This window comes from Narcine bancroftii, chromosome 7, assembly GCF_036971445.1.
Source record: "Narcine bancroftii isolate sNarBan1 chromosome 7, sNarBan1.hap1, whole genome shotgun sequence".
In the NCBI taxonomy this organism is placed as follows: domain Eukaryota; kingdom Metazoa; phylum Chordata; class Chondrichthyes; order Torpediniformes; family Narcinidae; genus Narcine; species Narcine bancroftii.
This window is the reverse complement of record NC_091475.1, coordinates 184,731,421-184,751,496: the sequence shown is the minus strand read 5'-3', so window position 1 is coordinate 184,751,496 and position 20,076 is coordinate 184,731,421. Positions and strand designations below refer to the sequence as shown.

Here is a 20,076-nt window from a genome sequence, read left to right as displayed (position 1 = left end):
TCTATCAAACTTCTATAAATGTGCTGCAGAATGTATACTGACCTATTTTCTGTTTTTTTTTTAACATTAGATAACAACGTTAATGTCTGTTTAGTACATAAAGCATTGCCTGTTGTAATTATTGAAGTCGGCCACTGATAAATTCCCATCCATTGGTATACAAGAATGACTGGGTTCGCATAGCAACTGGATTAATAACTTGTTTATTTCAAACATTCCTCATTCAAGATAATTTGTCAAATGGATTGTTCTCATAGTTGCTTTTTCATATTAGTCTCTTCGTCAATGAGCACAGTGATGTCATTTTGGAAAAATTTGGTTTGTACAAAAACAAATCTACTGGTGAACATAGCGTGTTAAAGCAGCATCACTTGGAGAAAGAATAGCCAGTATTCTGGGTTGGAGCCCTTCAAATCCTGAGATTTCGACCGTTCTGATTTTCCCCTCTAATGTTGCTCAACCCTCTGAGTTCATCCGGCAGATTTTTTTTGTTTCAGAGTCCAGAATTTGCATTCTCTTGGTTGTACAGTAGTTTAATAAATATATCTTGAGCCTAAACGTTTTAACACAGTTGCTGCAATCAAAGCAAAAGGAATTTTTTTGTAAAATTATAATAAGATCAGGAGAATTGTGAAGGTAAAATTTCCATTATTGTCATGTAATACTACATTTAGAATGTAACATGTATGAAATTCTTTAACTTTTGTCAACTGTAAGGCGGACAGAGTCTCGCCACTTTGTCCAGTGCCCCTCACAGCAACTGGTGTTCCTCGGCAGTCTCCCCTCCAAGCCTGCTTAGCTTCCGAGATCAGACAATCTCAGGCATATTAGGCACCAATTAAATAAAGAAGCTATAATCTTAAGTTTGGTCCTTCATCTTTGATTATAGAAGATTGTGTATTTATACACTTTTTAAAACCATTGTTTCATTTTTAGGCAATCCAGAGTGAAGTTCCTTAAAATATCTGAACCTTTAAGATGTTGTTATTACTTCACAGTTGATGGACTTTGCACTGTCGCTAGCACTGTTGGAAAAGAGCTTGCTCCACATGTAAAGAAACATGGAAGTAAACTTATCCCTGAATCTATAAAAAAAGATAATAGTTCAAAAGCCAAAGTAGATGGGGCTCTCGTGGTTGCAGCAAGTGGAGTTCAAGGTATGTTTTATTTATTTTGCTTTTCTATAACTTTTTCCATTTGCTATAAATATTAGTTACTGGTAGATTTAATTAAATCCTTAATTTTTTAGTCATACAGAAGTCTTAAATAAAATCAATAGGTTTCATAAATGTAATGGTGCAGGAAGCATGTTGTTTGAATTTGAAAACTGAAAAAGTCTCCTGCACTGCCAACCCTTTTCAATGATTAATGCAAGTTATTTGTTTCATATCCATTTTCTCTTTCCCAAATTATTCTTTCTTTTTTCTTTGGCTTGGCTTCACAGACGAAGATTTATGGAGGGGTAAATGTCCACGTCAGCTGCAGGCTCATTTGTGGCTGACAAGTCCGATGCGGGACAGGCAGACACGGTTGGAGCGGTTGCAGGGGAAAATTGGTTGGTTGGGGTTGGGTGTTAGGTTTTTCCTCTTTTGTCAGTGAGGTGGGCTCTGCGGTCTTCTTCAAAGGAGGTTGCTGCCCGCCGAACTGTGAGGCGCCAAGATGCACGGTTTGAGGCGATATCAGCCCCCTGGCGGTGGTCAATGTGGCAGACACCAAAAGATTTCTTTAGGCAGTCCTTGTACCTCTTCTTTGGTGCACCTCTGTCACGGTGGCCAGTGGAGAGCTCGCCATATAACACGATCTTGGGAAAGCGATGGTCCTCCGTTCTGGAGACGTGACCTACCCAGCGCAGTTGGATCTTCAGCAGCGTAGATTCGATGCTGTCAGCCTCTGCCATCTCGAGTACTTCGATGTTAGGGATGAAGTCGCTCCAATGAATGTTGAGGATGGAGCAGAGACAACGCTGGAGGAAGCGTTCTAGGAGCCGTAGGTGATGCCGGTAGGGGACCCATTATTCGGAGCCGAACAGGAGTGTGGGTATGACAACGGCTCTGTATACGCTTATCTTTGTGAGGTTTTTCAGTTGGTTGTTTTTCCAGACTCTTTTGTGTAGTCTTCCAAAGGCGCTATTTGCCTTGGCGAGTCTGTTGTCTATCTCGTTGTCGATCCTTGCATCTGATGAAATGGTGCAGCCGAGATAGGTAAACTGGTTGACCGTTTTGAGTTTTGTGTGCCCGATGGAGATGTGGGGGGGGATGGTAGTCATGGTGGGGAGCTGGCTGATGAAGGACCTCAGTTTTCTTCAGGCTGCCTTCCAGGCCAAACATTTTGGCAGTTTCCGCAAAACAGGACATCAAGCGCTGAAGAGCTGGCTCTGAAAGGGCAACTAAAGTGGCATCGTCTGCAAAGAGTAGTTCAAGGACAAGTTGCTCTTGTGTCTTGGTGTGAGCTTGCAGGCGCCTCAGATTGAAGAGACTGCCATCCGTGCGGTACCGGATGTAAACAGCGTCTTCATTGTTGAGATCTTTCAAATTATACAAATGGTGTAAATCTACGATGCACAACACAGTAATACTCCAATAAGGTGGCACACTTGTGACTTCAGTAGCATCAAATTGGCAGATTACTGTAAGTTATTTTTACTAAATCCCAATAATTTTTTAATATTTAAGATGCTACTCAGTATTATAAATTTTCCAATGGATCTAGTGAGTTTAAGGCAATCACTCCACCCCACAAAGCTCACCTAGGGACCCATGGAAGAGAACCAGATTGGGCCAGTCAGATCTTCAGGGTCCATGTCTGGTTCTACACCTCAAGGTACTGAACTAGTAGTCATGAATCTATGACTTCTAAATGGACACAGAACTGGTGACACGTCTGTCACTCTATAATGGAATAAATTTTTGAAAAACAGGGGCCACTTTCATTTGGTGTTTACTTCTGCTATAACACTGGACGACATTGCATGTGGGCATAAATTTGTCAGAGTGAAAAGGAATGCTGGAGGGATGAGTGAGTGGAACAGGGAGGAATATGTCGTTTATGTCTTTAAATATGACTAACTGGTTAGTTTTACAGATTGAAATTTGTGTTTTTTGTGATTTGGTTCTCTAAAACAGTTTGGATTGTAAGCCCAATTTAAAATAAAAGTTGTGCAACACTGGTCTAACTTCAAGTCTGTTCATTTCAATAATTTTAAACTGAACATCAGTTAGGCCATATTTAAATTGTAGAATGAACTGGGAAAAAAATTGTTGATGTGTTTAAGACATATCTGTTAATGCTTCTGGTAACCAAACATTATTAACTCAAATAAAAATGTATGGTTTGTGAACAGTGTAGATACAACTAAGAAATCTAGGTTGGCAATAGAGAAAACTGAATAAAGGTTATATTGAAAGATTCATAATAAAAATTTCTCTCAAGGAATATGTGTGGAGATAGGAGATTGATTAAATAATTTTATTTCAACTCTTGTTTCCTCATGCATGTGTAGATGATACGGCTTGGCATTACAGAAAATTATGATACCGATGTTTTCTAGAAATGCAACCCTGCTATGTTTGAAAAGATATGAGGATTCAATTGGTTATGATTGACTGGTAAATAATGGCTAATGTTTAACAAGTAAATGTTAATAAGAAAATGGCAGAGAAATTAAATGTATTTTGTATTTGAACAGAAAAAGCTCCTAAAAATGTTAAAGAACCAAGAGTGAAGTGACAGAGGAAATTAAGAAAATGGTATTAGCTTTTTTCCAAAAGAAAATTGGCGACATCTGTGAAAACGAAAGATAAATTCTAAGGACTCAATGAAATATACACATTGCAAAGTTTTGAGAAGTGACAAAAGAGATTGCATTGCTCAGGTTACCACTTCCTAAAATTCTGTAGATTTTGAAAGTGTGGAATGCAGGATAGCAAATGTGTCCCCAGAATTGAAGGAAGATGTGAGAAAATGAGGAATTTTGGGAGCATTGGAGAAAAAGCTTGATTTTCTAATAATAGTTGTCATGATGGGACATAGAAAAATAATACAACTGAGAAGAGGTAGCACAGACTTAAGAAAGTGGAATTGTATTTGACTATTGGAGTTCTTAGAGGACATAGTTGGTAGAATAAATGGGTAAAATGAGAAATATAGGTTAAGTAAAATATTTGGATTTTTAGAAGGTTTTTGATCAGTTTCCACACAGGAGTTTGATTGGTCAACCATGTTGAAGCATATGGGCTTTGAAATAATGTATCGCCATGGATTTAAACATTAGTTAATGGACTGAAATTAAAGAATTGGATAAATTGTCTTTCTCATAATGTCAGGCTGTGATCAGGAATTGGTAATGGGCCCCAGCTCTTTGCAATCTTCATTAATGATTTGGCTGACGTTTACATCAGTCCACAAAATTAGGGAAATTGTCAGTGGGGAGGAGGACATAAAAATTCCTCAATGAAGTCTAGACAAGCAAAAAACAACAGATGGAATGAACACAAAACAGAAAAGCAAAGTTTTTAAATGGTGACCGATTGGGAAATCTTAATGATCAAAGGAAGCAGTGTTGTTATCAGTCCACTGAAAATTAACATGCAAGCAATTAGAAAAGCATTTTGGCTTTTGAGTACAGGAATAAAAATATTGAAATCTTCTAGGCCCTCTGTGATAGAACACCTGCAGTTTTAGGCATAGTTTGGCCTCTTTACACAAAAGTTTCTTGCCATTGGGAAAGTAGAATCTAGATTCATTTGCTGGTTCCAGTGATGGCAGATTTGCTATATGACGTGAAACTGAATAAACAAAGGATGTTTGCTCTGGAGTTCAGAATCTTGAGCGGTCTAGAACTGGTGGGGTGGGAGGGAGGGGACTCCATTTAAGACTCAAATTAGAAGTTTCTTCACTTAGATGATGGTGAATCTTCCTAATAGAAACAGAGTACATTCAGATCAATAGATTTTATGGAAATTTAAAGGTTATGAGGTGTGCAGGAAAAAGTTGTTGAGCTACAAGATGCCATCTTAATGAATGGTGGAGCAGGATTGAAAGGCCAGATAGCCTGCTCCTAATTATGTTCCTGTTTTCTTATTACAGGATTTGTAACCATCTGGAACGGTTTGGAATGCGCGGCAAAGTGCATAGCCAAGAATGTCGCAGCAGAGACTGTTCACACAGTGAAACACAAGTAAGTAATCCTTTTCATTTAAGGATGATTCAATATAAATTCAAATTACACTGTTACAGATTATCGTAATGTTTTTGGGAGATAAATTGGGGAAAATTTTTTAGTGAAGGTCACATACAAACACTTTAAAACAGATTTTTTTTTAAAATCCTGGAGCTCTGCTCATGCCAGAGAGTCCAGTGCCAAGAGCCTTTAAAAAAGCTTTAGAGAGTGCCCAAGAGAATTCACTAATGGATTGTTGCTTACAAAAAGGCAACACATGAAAGAACTCGTCAGAGACACAGGCTGTCTGGAGAGGAACTTGCAGTTCTAAGAGGGTCATGTGGTTTTGCAAGCAGAGGGAGTAAAACAGGCTTTCTTTCTGAGAGAGAATTCAGTTCTGCAGTTTTACAGTCAGCAGCAACAACTGGGACAGGAACAGGACAAGCTGGCAAGCTTGTGGAAAACCCCCATTTGGAAGATGGGTTGTGAGTGCTTAGATCAGCCTGGTCAAAGCCCTTGTGGTCTGTGCAAGAGGCTGCTGTTACGAGCCCCAAAGGACCCCAAAACCCAGCAGCAATAAAAATTCACCAAGACAAGTAGTTACTTAACAAAAATTGTTTTTAATTGTCTTTAATCATGAAAACAGAGTCAAATTTTAACTTACCTCTATTAACTTAACTAAACCCAACTTAACCCCCTTCTAATTCTAAGCACATGTGTATGTAATGTGTGTGTAAATTTAAGAAAAGTTCTTTGGTTCACAGTTCAATCTCACTTCTCATTCTTCCAAGTTTTCTGGTTGCAGGCAATTCTTACACTATGCACAGAATTTAATATGTATAAAGTTCACCAGGCTTTGGTGCTCAAAATGTAAATGTTTACCACTCAGGAAGATTATCATAGGGTTTGCGGAGAGAGATTTATTGTTCCAGGATTTCCACAACTGAGGTACCACCATTAGTTACCTCAGTGTCTTGCTGATGAAACTTGCCCCATCAGGGTTCTCCAGATGATAACCTCTTTCTTTCAGGCTACCACAGAGTTCCTTTCTGTTCCGCTTATTCCAAGAGAAACATCAGACAGATAGCACTTCCAGCCACCTGCCGCTCTGGAATTTTCTGTTTCAGTTCCAACCAGCTTCTCCTGCTTGTTTCATCTGTCTGTCTGTCTCTCTTTCCAACTGCCTGGTCAAAGCCCTTGAGGTTCATGCAAGAGGAGTGGACTGGCTGCCTAATATTTCACTTGAAAAAAGAGATACAAAAAGGAACTCTGTGGTGACCTGAAAGAAGGAGGTTATCATCTGAAAAACCCTGATGGGGCACGTTTCTTCGGCAAGACACTCAAGTGACTGATCGGAAGGAATCCGTTGTATGTGTCCAACGAGCAACAAATCTCTCTCTGAAAACCAATAAGAACCTTCCTGAGCGGTAACCATTTACCTTTCAAGCACCAAAGCCTGGTGAACTTCATCAATGTTAAATTTGTGCACATTATAAGAATTGCCTGCAACCAGTGAACTTAGAGGAATGAGAAGTGAGATTGGACTGTGAATCCAAGAACTTTTCTGAACTTGCATACACATTACATACATGTGCGCTTAGAATTAGAAGGGGGTTAAGTTAATAGTAATAAGTTAAAGTATGATCCTGTTTTCATGTTTAAAGATAATTAAAAGCAACTTTTGTTTAAGTCACCATTTGTCTTGGTGAATATCTATTGCTGCTGAGTTTTGGGGTCCTCTGGGCTCGGAACAACATGCTGTATGCAATTTGTCGTTAACTGATACTTTATGCTTTCAAGTACAGTAAAATGAAAATGTACATTTCAAAAGTGAACTAAAATCGATGAAAGTGATATAATTCCACATGAAATTTATTCATTTAATTAGCTTTATCTTTTAGGCAACAGCATCTTGATCATGAATCATTTTGCCCTTTTCTGTGCAATTTTTTTTGTTGTAGTTAGCAGCTTTCAAAATGAGTTGCACTGAATAGTTCAAACCAGTTGTGCTCTGCATTACTCACCTCATTTTCAATTCTCTAGTGAAACAAATAACCCTTCATATTTCTCAAAATATTTGTTGGTATAGATAAATAGATCCTCACTACTTTCATCCTTGCATAATTAAGTTAAGCTAAACTGGCACCTGCGTTTCGCCATGTGTGGCAATATTATCACAAATTTCCCACTTAATTGTGCACTGATTGGTAAGAGAGAGAGAACTTTTTTTGGATCTGATGTTATTATATAAACATACATTTTATGAACTTGCATAGTTTCAGAACAATGAAATAAATTATCTATTTTGGCACATTTAAATCTTTAGCCTTGTCCTCTTGTACTTGTTCTTTGTGGGTTGAACAGTTAGCTTCACAAGTGGTCCTTTTATGTGATCCATTGAGTATCCAGATGAGAAAACATAGGACAAAAAAAGATCCTAATCCTTGGTGGTGGGACAGAGATGGAGGGAGATATGTAAATAATTATGCTCGTTCACATCTGCAGTTATCTGCTTTACCTGGCTGCTTTAATAATTCAAAGTTATGATCTTTTCTAATAAAGGTATGGTACTGCTGCTGCTAAAGTTACAGACAACGCTGTGAACTCTGCCATCAATGTTGGGGTGACAGCTTTTAACATTGATCATCTGGGTATCAAAGCAATTGCACGACGCACTGCGAAGGAAACAGGAAATGCTATACTTGATGACTATAAATTGCAAGAGAAACCAGAAAAGCCAGGAAAAAAATGAATCTTTTTGATCATTTTGAATTCAATTGATGGAGTTGTAAATTTTAACATGCAACTGAACTGATGCTAATGAACAGTAATGCTTTGCAGAAGTTTATTTTCAGCTAATATGCAGGTAGTTCTTGAAGAATGAAAATCCTATAGCACTTTGAGACAAATAGTATTAAATTATTTTTGTGTTGTCATATTGATTTTACTTCAACTTAATAATAACACATTAAGAATCTGGGGCTTCTCCCCTTTTCAATTAAAATAAAATCTAGCTCTGAAGAATTTTGTTTTATCTTATTTTCTCACCTTGGTTTTGGAATAGTTCATTGAATTTGAAATTTTTGTGTGAAAGGTTGGGAGTTTAAGAAAAATATAGAATACACAGGAGTTTATTTAAAATTGTCTTTTCACTGCACGTGCCTCAGAGTATGTATCTCTGCTGCTACGCTGATTCGAAGATTTATTTTGGAATGCAAACAGCTGTGATTGAGAGAAAGAAGTAAATGATGTGTATTTTGTACAAATGACCATACGAGTGTGCAAGTAAACTCGATTAATAGCAGTGGTATCTTGGTGTAAATAATATGTTCAAAGCGCAACTCGGTGATGCACCACAAACCTCATGCTGCAGTTTGCACTGATAATAGAATTAATTGTTCCCATCAGCAGGTCGCAACAGTGACCAAAACATTCCTTGAGATTGAGGTAAAGGAAGATGGGATTTTCAAGCTAGACCTCAAATACTAATCTTCAGTGGAAGAGCTTAATATACAATGTCATTTTTTAAAAAGTGTATAGTTTTTAATCTGTAAAATGGTTTAAGAACAAATCAGCACACTTAATAGCTTGTAAATTTTTGAGAATGGAACTATAAAGTGAAGGCCAAACAAATGTTTCTGCTTTCATCTTGAGGTACCTAATTAAATAACAATTATAAGCACTGGTTTTGTAGTAAAACCTTACACTAAAATATCTTGTAGTTATCCTCTGTTAAAATTCCTTTATTCTGATCCATCCTATAACATGTAGATGCTGTATATTTATTTATGGCTGAACTATGCACTCACAACCTGTCTTCCAAATGGGGCTTTTCCACAAGCTTGCCAGCTTGTCCTGTTCCAGTCCCAGCTGTTGCTGCTGACTGTAAAACTGCAGAACTGATCGCTCTCTCTCAGAAAAACCTGTTTGACTCCCTCTCTGCTTGCAAAAACCACATGACTCTCTTAGAATAGCAAGCAGCACTCCCAAACAGCCTGCAGCTCTGGACCTAATCTTCCGAGTTCTTTGATCTGTTATTTTTCAAAACAACAATCCATTAATGAAGTCCCTTGGGCACTCTTCCAAATCTTTTGCAAAGGCTCTTGGAGCCAGACTGTCTAGCTTGAGCAGAACTCCAGTATTTTAAATGAGATCTGTTTTGAAATGTTTGTACATGACCTACACTTAAAAAAAACCTACCCCAATTTATTTCCTTTAAAACATATCTATAATCTATCACAAGGTGACAGACCTCTTGGTGGGGGAGCATTTCAGTGAGAGTTGCCACAACTCCCTGAGCTTTAGCCTAGCTACGGACAAGCATAAAAGCAGATAAAATTAGTGTTTATTTAGAAAAGGGCTAATTATGATGGGATGAGGCAGGAACCAAGGAGAGTAAATTGTGAATAGATGTTCATGGGAGAAAGCACAGAAGTAATGTGGAGGATGTTTAGGGACCACTTGCAAGGGGTTCAAGATGGGTTTATCCCACTAAGACCGGGAAAAGATGGTATGAAAAGGAAACCACGGTGAGGCAGCTGGTTAAGAAGAAAGCAAACATTAGATTTAGAAAGCAAAAATTAGGAAGGGGGCATGAAGGCTTTGGCAAGTAGGATTAAGGAAAACCCCAAGGTGTTCTGTGTACGTTAAAAAGGATGATGAGAATGAGGGTGGGGCTGCTTCAGGATAAAGGAGGTAATGTGTGCCTAGAGGCAAAGGATGTTGGCAAGGTCCTAAATGAATACTTTGTTTCAGTATTCAAAGAAAGCATCTTGATCAGGGTGAGGTTGGAATAGAACAGGCTTGTGTGCTGGACAATGTGGGAGATTAAGAAAGAGGAAGTGCTGGATCTTCTTCCAATTTTTAAAGATTGCTAAGTCCCCGGGGCCAGACACAATATATCACATGTTGCTGTGGGAAGGGAGAGAAGATATAGCTGGGTGTTGGCTATGATCTTTGCATCCTCCTTGGCCACAGGAAAGGTGATGGAGGATTGGAGAGTGGTAAATGTGGTCTCATTGTTTAAAAAAAAATTAAGAATCCTGGGAATTATAGACCGGTGAGTCTTGTTTAATGGTGTGCAAAGTATTGGGGAGGATTCTTAAGGACAGGATTTGTGAGCATTTGGAGTACAATCTTATAAGGGATAGTCAACAAGGTTTTGTGAAGGGATGGTCATGTTTGTCACAACACACGAATAATAACTCAGTCTGGAATTTGGGATCTTCAAATTTAAAGAATAGCCATTTTACAACTTCACAACATTTTACTGGGCTCCCTTAAAGTTGGCAAGATGCAGACTTACATTACCAAAATGATATCTATAAAATATTTTAAAAAATAAATATAGTATTATTTAAATGAATAAAGTTTATGCATTTAAAATCACACCACTGATGCAATTTTATTTGGAAGACATAACATTTAATCTGAACAGCAGCAATTAAATAGAAAGTAAATTTCACTGAACATTCACTCATAATGTTGAATTAACTTGTGGAATCCAATGCTCTTGCTGCTTGAGATGTTTATAATAACATTAATGCATCAGTAATGCGCTATTAGGTTTCACGGCTGCCACTCGTTCCAGTCTTGATTGAACCTACAAGCACAAAAAGTGTAACTTTACAAAATGTATATTATTCAAATCACTGGTGTACACCTACACAAAAATTAAGCAGAGGTGGCCTTCTGGCCCTGCTTCACAATTTATCAACATCACTTTCATTCATTTCTCCCACTTTGTAATTCCTTTTAAAATCCAGAAATCTATCAGTTTGCTTTCAATTCATTTGAATATGACTTCAGTATAGGAAATTTCAAAGGTTCATATTTTGACTTAAATGGTCTCACTCTGTTCTCAACTTAGCCTGGTCCTTGACTCCTTACCCTGGGAAAACCTTTGCCCTGCTGAGCCTGCCAGAATTTTGAAAGTTTCAGCAATTCTTAAAAAATCCTGTAAATACAGGTGAAAACAAAACACTGGAAAAAAGACTCAGCAGGTCAGGCAGCATCTATGGAAAAAGTTTAGGGTCAAAGACCCTTCATCAGAACAGAGAAATCGTTAGTCTAAACAACAAAAGATGGGAAGAGGAGTCACATGATGGAGTAGTGGCCAGTCGGGAAAACCAGCCCTCTCCAGGAAAATAGGAAAAAGCAAAGCATAAAAATAAAATACAAGAAATAGAAGATAAAGATACAGAGAAGAGAAAGAAGATGGCTCCCATGAAGGAGAAAGTAAAAGCGACTGGAAAAAAGTAGCCGGAGAAGATAGAAGACCTTACCTGCACGAAGGAACAGGACGCTGTGGAGACGAGGAGCGCCCGATCCTCGAGGTCAGTACCTGCCCAGCGGAGTCACGACCCACCAGCCGGTGCACTACAAGAATGGCTCTCAGAGCCAAACAAAACTGCGCAATCAAAGGAGAAAGAGGACACTGGTGGGAGCGGGGGCTCAGCAGAGGAGCAGCAGTCACAGAACGAACAGCTGAGGGACGACCGACACCAGGGTACTCAGCTGGAGGATGAGGAAGCCAGCAGAAGAGGGAGCGATGAAACAGACGAGGGAGACAGACAGAATGATGACAAGAAGATCAACGTCAGGAAGCACAACAGACATGCAGCCCAGGAGGGGAGGACTAGTAACAAGAGGTCCAGCAAGAAGAGGCCCTACAAAGAGATACAAGCAGTTCTTCAGGAAAAACAGAAGAGACACAGATACAGACACAGAAGAGGAAGAAGGTGGCCAAGATCTTCACAGAGAAATAGAAGGTAAAAGTGATGGACAAAGAGAAATAAAAGGTAAAACTGATAAACAGAATATAGATAAAGTCTTTTTTGAAGAACAAATGAGATCATTAAAAGAATGGTTATCATTCGAGTTTAACGCAATTAAATGGAAAATGAAGAGAACAGAAGATAAAATGCAAAGGTTAGAACTGGTAATGACAGAAATAGGGAAAAGAGTAGAGAGCCTGCAAATTAAGTACAGTACTCTCCAACTTGCGAATTCAATATCATTAGGGCACTTAACTCTTGCACACATGCCATCCGAACTCCAATACGTGAACCCACCGTGTATGCGCCTACCAAAGGGTTGCGCATGTGCACAGGAACCAAGATGGCCACGCCCAGCCTACAGACCCCTTGACACTGACATACAATTCTGACATACATCCATTCCGAGATACGACCAGTCATCCAGAACGGAACACAGACGTATGTCAGGGAGTACCTTTACTCCATATCCACAAATCTAATGAAGACAGCTACACGATACACTGCCTTAAAAAAAAAAGCAGCCAACATTATGAAAGACCCCCACCAATCTGGTTATACTCTCTTTTTGTTGCTACCTTCAGACAGAAGGTACAGGATCCCAAAGTTCAGCACCTGTAGATTGAATACTTTTTTTTCTCCAATGGCTATCAGGCTGTTCATCTCATTAAAGATCATTAAAGATTTTTCTGCACTACTGACATTTTTTGGCACTACCAGCCAACTGTGACTATTTATTATATTTTACTTTAATATTTACTTTTTCTCTACACAGTTTCTTGTGTTAATTATACTTTAAATTGTTGTATGTTTTAACATGCTGGGAAGTGGCAGAGAGAATGTACAAAAAAAGGCAATGCTGACATTGGTGCAGACCCCACAGAGAGTGGGGAGCAGAGGCACAGTGTTCCACGACCCAGTACAACAACTGACAGCTCCCTATAAGCTTTAAAAAGCCCGTTAAAGGAGTGACAGTAGTTTATTTTAAAATTCTATGACTGTAGTGTCTGGGCCCCAAGATAGCAGTGCCCGTCTTCTGTAGCATCCTCAAAGGGTCACAGGAAGGCACAGGATACAAATGGGGAAAACACCCCCCCTCCATTTGAGAAGGAGAAGCAGGGGGGTCCACCCTATGGGATGTGACCATGGCAGTGGACCAGTGCAGGGCTCTGCAGCTGAAGATCACAGAGGCAGCAGGCTATTGGTGACTCAAGGCGAGGAATCCATGCAGGCTGGGGCTACTAGTGACTGTGTTTAAAGGACTCACACCAGACTGCGTTCTGCTGGAGAGTAGCTGAAGAACTGGAATGCAAGGATGCAGAGTGTGTTGAAGGTTTCCTGATTGCGTCGGAAGTTGGATCCAGAGCTCGGGTTGTCAATGGTTTGGACTCAAGTCTGTGTGGCTGCAGAAGCCCTGGATACAAACCCACAAGACACTCAGGGACTCTCTTTTGCTTCTATTTCTCTGACTTTAAGAAGCTTTAGGTAATTTCTGTGATGGTGAATCTTTGTTTTTCCTTATGGCAGACTAAAAGGAATTGTGTGTAATATTACATCTATTTTATTACATGACAAAAGAATCTTGAATCCTTACAGAGAGCACCAGATTCAAACCCAGATGACTGGCTATAACGGCATTGCTCTAACTGTGCCTGTGGCTACCTCCCTTTTTCAAAACCAGCCATCATCCGTCTAAAATCAATTACAACAATTCACTATTCACTTTTTCATAAAGAATGAAAATGAATTCATAAAACTGAACGGAGTGGTTGGCACAACACGATTACAGCACCAGTAACCTGGGTTCAAATCTGGCATGGTCTGTCAGGAGTTTGTATGTTCTCCCCATGTCTCTGGGTGCTCAGGTTTCCTCCCAGCCTCCAAAAGCCTGCTACCATGTGGTATCTCCAAAGTTAAAATATAAAAGTTGTCCAAAGATTGTAGGTGGGACAAATGGATCTTAACATTTATAAGCAACATAAACCAGGAAATTTAGATGTTAACAGTTTAAAAGTATAAAAGAATAATGCTCTTGCATTGGCAAACTTAATTTATAGGTCAAGTTAATCACGATCAGGATGTTGATGACATTTATTGTCATACACATGTTACACTCATACACATTGAACAACCTACATGTGTCCAAATTTCTTGCTGCAGCCAAACAGGTACTTGTAAAAAAGACAAAACTATAATAACTAATTGAATTAAGGGACAATATATAATATAGTTAATAGTCACAGTAATCCAAGTGCATAAAAGTGACTTGCAATAGTGCAGACAGTCCCTGATTAACATGCCAAGAGGTTGATAGCTATTGAAAAGGAATGGTTCTTGAACCTAGAGGTGCTGGTTTTCAGGTTTCTGGGCCTTCTGCCTGAAGGTCGCAGTGAGAAAAGCTTGTGACCAGGGTGGTGGTGGTCCTTCATTATGTCGGCTGCCTTCCTGAGGCAGCACCTCACTCAAATTAATGTTTGCAGTAGATGGGATATCAGAGCCTTGCAATGTTTGCCAAAGCCAAGAAGTGATCCATCCTACAACGGACCCAATAAACAAATATAAAAACCACGATCAAATTACCTCATTGAAATTCTGGCAAAGCTTTGCAAGCACAGCATTGTGTTCCACCATTTTCTTCTGATGCGAGGTCAACTGAAAAGTTTCTTCAGTCAGTTTCTCTGTAATACAAATAACCATAACCACATAATTCGCCTATTACCTCCTGCCTTTGGGACTGTGCTCCTCTCCACCACCATTTTGAATGCATCTTGGAAGGGGTGAATTTACTTCAAATTCTATTTTTTTTTAGATTTCTTGATCTCCCACAACATTGCTCAGGGAGAGCAAGATTCAAGGGAGATATTCTTGAACACAAAAAAAAAATGAATTTCTGTTTTTTTTCTTTATAGAATACAGTAATTTGAAACTTAATTTAATTTAACCCCTCCCCCCCCCACCTCCTTAGTCCCTGTAACGGTGGTGAAACAATCATTTGATAACGAATGATTTTTGGAATATTTTCTGGAAGCAAAATGCATTACACCACACATGTCAAACTTAGGCCCGCGGGGGCCTGTGATATAATTATATTTGGCCCGCAAGATCATATCAAATATGTATTAGAGCTGGCCCGCTGGCCGCCGCGCCAGTATAGCGCATGCACAGCTAATACTACAAATCCCAGAATGCTTTGCAAACGCATTGGCGCCACCCCGTCAGCCCGCTAATCGCCCCCATCTCCTCTCTTTACTTTCATTAGTACCTGCGACCTGTCGCCCAACTCACGTGTAATAAACCCCTTACGAAAAATGGCCAAACGAAAGACAGAAAACAGGACCTTTCAACACAGGTGGGAGGAAACTCTGATCCCAGAGTTTGATGAACTTGCATCTAAGAAGAGATGCCAAGTATCTGGTTTACACCCAGGTGCATCAGAGTAAATCACAATGTGGCAAGCTAAGCTTGGATTCATATTTTCTTTGGTTAACTTTGGACTGTTAATAGTTGAAAGATTGGATTTTCATTGAAGCAAGTTGTTTTTTTTTTACTTGTTGGCTTGTGAAAAAAAAACATTTAAAAGGCTATAGAGAAATATTATTTATTGAATATTTTATTTCTCATTTGTTAATGATTCTGGAAAGAGTTTAACCAAAACTATTATTAAACATTTAATTTGATAAGAAAAAGTTTAACATTACATATGTTGAAAGAAGAGAAAACATGCAGATGTTGTTGAAAATTTTCAATAAATATTTAGTTCGGCCCACGACTTAGTCCGAGTTTTTAATTTTGGCCCTCTGTGAATTTGAGTTTGACACCCCTGGGTTACACACAAATGACCTGCTTCGTTGCTGTGATTTTAATTTAGGTTAACTTTATAAAGATTTAGCAAAACGGAAGTGAACTGTGATCTCTCAACAACTGAACGTTCGCAACGACAGAAAACGGTCCCAAAGACCCAGAGTGACCATTTCAAATAGACATCAGTACCGATACTCGCCACCATCCTCTCGTACTCTTTCACGGACCCCACCCGTCCGTCCATGGCGTTGAACCCAGGACAAGTCAGCCCGCTGCTTGCCTCTTGAAGGCGCGCGGGAAATCCGGGCTCCCGGCACGCGCGGCCCACTTCCGGGCTGGCGTCACGTGAAGGCTGGTTGCCAGGGAGACGGCCGCAACAGCATGGAGGGAGCGCGCGTTGACGAGAGCGAGCTGGAGCGGCTGAGCGGCGAGTTGGAGCGAGAGAGACAGATGAGGTAAAGGACATTGCCGGGAGTGAGCGAAAGAGAGAGAGAGAGGAGGGAGAGGGAGAGGGAGAGGGGGATGGGGAAGACCTGGCTGTGGTTTCCTTCCAGACCATCAGTCACCCGATGGGATGAAGGGAAAGAGCAGGGGTGACCCCCCCCCCCCCCCACCTCTTGGGGAAGTGCCCTGATGGGGATGAAGGCCGCACCACGCAGCCTCAAGGGAATGTGGCCCCTTCGGGTTGTTGACAGAGGAAGGGGAGGATGCTTCTGGTGGTGGACTGGAAGCTTGTTCAAGGTGGAATAATTGCCACCATATTGGGGGTGGGGGTGGGATGGGGGGGTACAGCACCTCGTTTGGGCAGAAATGCCCGTGGATGACCCCCACCCTTTGGCCCTGACCCTGGGGGAAGGGGGTGTTGAACGAGGGGACATCTATCCTTTCTGTCCAGGAGATGAGAGGAGAGGCACAGAGAAAAGATAAGACAGGGAGAGCGCTTGGGTGAGCACAGCAGAGATATAGCAAAGGTAAAGCTACATAAACCTTGATGAAGGGCAGCATGGTTGGTGTAGCGGTTAGCACAACACCTTGACAGTGGCAACAGGGTTCAAATCCTGCGCTGTCTGTAAGGAGTTTGTATGTTCTCCCTGTGTCTGCGTGGGTTTTCCCCTGGGGGGCTCCAGTTTCTTCCCACCATTCGAAATGTACTGGGATTGTAGATTCCTCTGTCCACATTCAGTGACAAGGATCTCTACCCCCCACCCACCCTGATATGTCTATCCATGGCCTCATGTGCTGTCAAACCAAGATTACCTATAAATTAGAGGAGCAACACCTAATTTTCCATATGGGCACTCTCCAACTGTAAGCATTGACATTGACTTCTCCAGTTTCAGTTAATCACTCCCTGTACTCCCTTCCTTTTCCCCTCCTTCCTCCTGCTTGCCACCCCTTCCCTCTCCATTCAAGAGCCAGTTCTCTTCCCTAGTTTTCTGGTGTGTTCTGTAAGGTAAAACATCATGAGATGGGAATGTGTAGGGAGTTACCCTGTACAGGGCAGTAACAAGAAGGGGAGGTGTCCTTGTACTCCTGTTAGGTAAAACATCATGAGATGGGAATGTACAGGGCTGTAACAAGATGTAAATGCATCCTTGTACTTACAAGATAAGAGAGACATTGATGGATTGAGAGGCAGGAAGCTAGCAGGGAAAGGATAGCAACAGTTTTAGTCATTGGACAAGTAATGATATGATGATGTTCTAAGCACATATCCAAGGGTATAAAAAATCACCATTTTGCTGATAACGGCAGAATGCATTCTCCGACTAACTTTGTTAGTCGCAAGTGTTACAATCCGGTAATAAAGAACAAAGAACCCTGATTTCGACTCAGTCTGGTGTTTGTCTCACTCATTCATGAACAAAGCAGACCTAACAGTTCTCACTCCCTTATTCGCCTGTTACCTCCTGCCTTTGGGACATTTTGAATGTATCTTGAAGGGCTGAAGCCCAAAATGTTGGATTTGCATCTTTATCTTTGCTATATAAGGTACACTGTTTGACCTGCTGAGATTCTCCAGCATTTTTAAAAAAGTTCAATCATGGTGTCTGCAGTCCTTTTTTTTGGAGAAAGTGTAGAGGAAGGATAAAGTGTAGAGGAAGGATAAAGTGTAGAGGAAGGATAAAGTGTAGAGGAAGGATAAAGTGTAGAGGAAGGATAAAGTGTAGAGGAAGGATAAAGTGTAGAGGAAGGATAAAGTGTAGAGGAAGGATAAAGTGTAGAGGAAGGATAAAGTGTAGAGGAAGGATAAAGTGTAGAGGAAGGATAAAGTGTAGAGGAAGGATAAAGTGTAGAGGAAGGATAAAGTGTAGAGGAAGGATAAAGTGTAGAGGAAGGATAAAGTGTAGAGGAAGGATAAAGTGTAGAGGAAGGATAAAGTGTAGAGGAAGGATAAAGTGTAGAGGAAGGATAAAGTGTAGAGGAAGGATAAAGTGTAGAGGAAGGATAAAGTGTAGAGGAAGGATAAAGTGTAGAGGAAGGATAAAGTGTAGAGGAAGGATAAAGTGTAGAGGAAGGATAAAGTGTAGAGGAAGGATAAAGTGTAGAGGAAGGATAAAGTGTAGAGGAAGGATAAAGTGTAGAGGAAGGATAAAGTGTAGAGGAAGGATAAAGTGTAGAGGAAGGATAAAGTGTAGAGGAAGGATAAAGTGTAGAGGAAGGATAAAGTGTAGAGGAAGGATAAAGTGTAGAGGAAGGATAAAGTGTAGAGGAAGGATAAAGTGTAGAGGAAGGATAAAGTGTAGAGGAAGGATAAAGTGTAGAGGAAGGATAAAGTGTAGAGGAAGGATAAAGTGTAGAGGAAGGATAAAGTGTAGAGGAAGGATAAAGTGTAGAGGAAGGATAAAGTGTAGAGGAAGGATAAAGTGTAGAGGAAGGATAAAGTGTAGAGGAAGGATAAAGTGTAGAGGAAGGATAAAGTGTAGAGGAAGGATAAAGTGTAGAGGAAGGATAAAGTGTAGAGGAAGGATAAAGTGTAGAGGAAGGATAAAGTGTAGAGGAAGGATAAAGTGTAGAGGAAGGATAAAGTGTAGAGGAAGGATAAAGTGTAGAGGAAGGATAAAGTGTAGAGGAAGGATAAAGTGTAGAGGAAGGATAAAGTGTAGAGGAAGGATAAAGTGTAGAGGAAGGATAAAGTGTAGAGGAAGGATAAAGTGTAGAGGAAGGATAAAGTGTAGAGGAAGGATAAAGTGTAGAGGAAGGATAAAGTGTAGAGGAAGGATAAAGTGTAGAGGAAGGATAAAGTGTAGAGGAAGGATAAAGTGTAGAGGAAGGATAAAGTGTAGAGGAAGGATAAAGTGTAGAGGAAGGATAAAGTGTAGAGGAAGGATAAAGTGTAGAGGAAGGATAAAGTGTAGAGGAAGGATAAAGTGTAGAGGAAGGATAAAGTGTAGAGGAAGGATAAAGTGTAGAGGAAGGATAAAGTGTAGAGGAAGGATAAAGTGTAGAGGAAGGATAAAGTGTAGAGGAAGGATAAAGTGTAGAGGAAGGATAAAGTGTAGAGGAAGGATAAAGTGTAGAGGAAGGATAAAGTGTAGAGGAAGGATAAAGTGTAGAGGAAGGATAAAGTGTAGAGGAAGGATAAAGTGTAGAGGAAGGATAAAGTGTAGAGGAAGGATAAAGTGTAGAGGAAGGATAAAGTGTAGAGGAAGGATAAAGTGTAGAGGAAGGATAAAGTGTAGAGGAAGGATAAGGTGCGGTTGAGGGCTCTACCAAATATCAGAGAGATTGAATAAAATAGTGGAATGCTGCTGGGAAGCAGGGGTGGGAGAAGGCCTGTAATGAAGGTTTGTTACAAACCAGAACATAAAATTGCAGCATAGTAAGGGTCTTCAGCCTACGATGTTGTGCTGACCTATATAAACTTGCTTAACAAAACCTTCTCTACCTCACACCCAGAACCCTCCATTTTTCTTGCATCCTTGTGCCTATCCAAGAATCTTTTAAATGTCCATATTGTACCACCATCATCCCTCACAATGAATTCCAGGCATATAAAAATTTACTCTGACATTTCCCCTAAGTGTTCCTCCCCTCACTTAAACAGATGCCCTCTGGTATTTGCTATTGTCGCTACAGGAAAAAGGTGCGGGTTGTTCTCCTTATCCATACTTCTCATAATCTTGTATACCTCTATGAAGTCAATCTTCACTCCAAAGTGAAAAGCCATAACTCTGTTAACCTTACTTCATTAGACACTTCTAAGAAAAAGCACAAAGAGACCCATAAAGAGAAAGGAAGAACCAGAAATGGGCCATGTTTAGGTGGGAGTAGGGTGAAAACCTTTTGCAAATATGATTACATTTTTTGGTTTTTTGAGAGTGCAGGAAGCAGTACCAA

At 40.2% G+C, this 20,076-nt stretch overlaps 2 protein-coding genes across 6 annotated transcripts in view; both read left to right on the top strand.

The window, feature by feature from the left end:
* The window catches only part of sparta (spartin a), an 85,263-nt gene extending 76,801 nt beyond the window's left edge, over positions 1-8,462 (top strand). For 4 of the 5 annotated variants that reach the window (XM_069891681.1, XM_069891682.1, XM_069891683.1 and 1 more), the window contains exons 6-8: positions 999-1,157; positions 5,086-5,176; positions 7,721-8,462. In XM_069891681.1, coding sequence (XP_069747782.1) covers positions 999-1,157; positions 5,086-5,176; positions 7,721-7,910 — 440 coding nt within the window. In that variant the 3' untranslated portion in view covers positions 7,911-8,462. Of the gene's footprint in view, positions 1-998; positions 1,158-3,499; positions 3,606-5,085; positions 5,177-7,720 lie in introns of those variants that run through there. The other variant, XR_011342291.1, reaches the window with a different exon arrangement.
* Positions 8,463-16,081: 7,619 nt separating this feature from the next.
* The window catches only part of ccdc169 (coiled-coil domain containing 169), a 72,666-nt gene continuing 68,671 nt past the window's right edge, over positions 16,082-20,076 (top strand). The window contains exon 1 of the mRNA XM_069891686.1: positions 16,082-16,190. Within this exon, the coding sequence (XP_069747787.1) occupies positions 16,117-16,190 (74 nt within the window). The 5' untranslated portion in view covers positions 16,082-16,116. The remainder of the gene's footprint in view (positions 16,191-20,076) is intronic.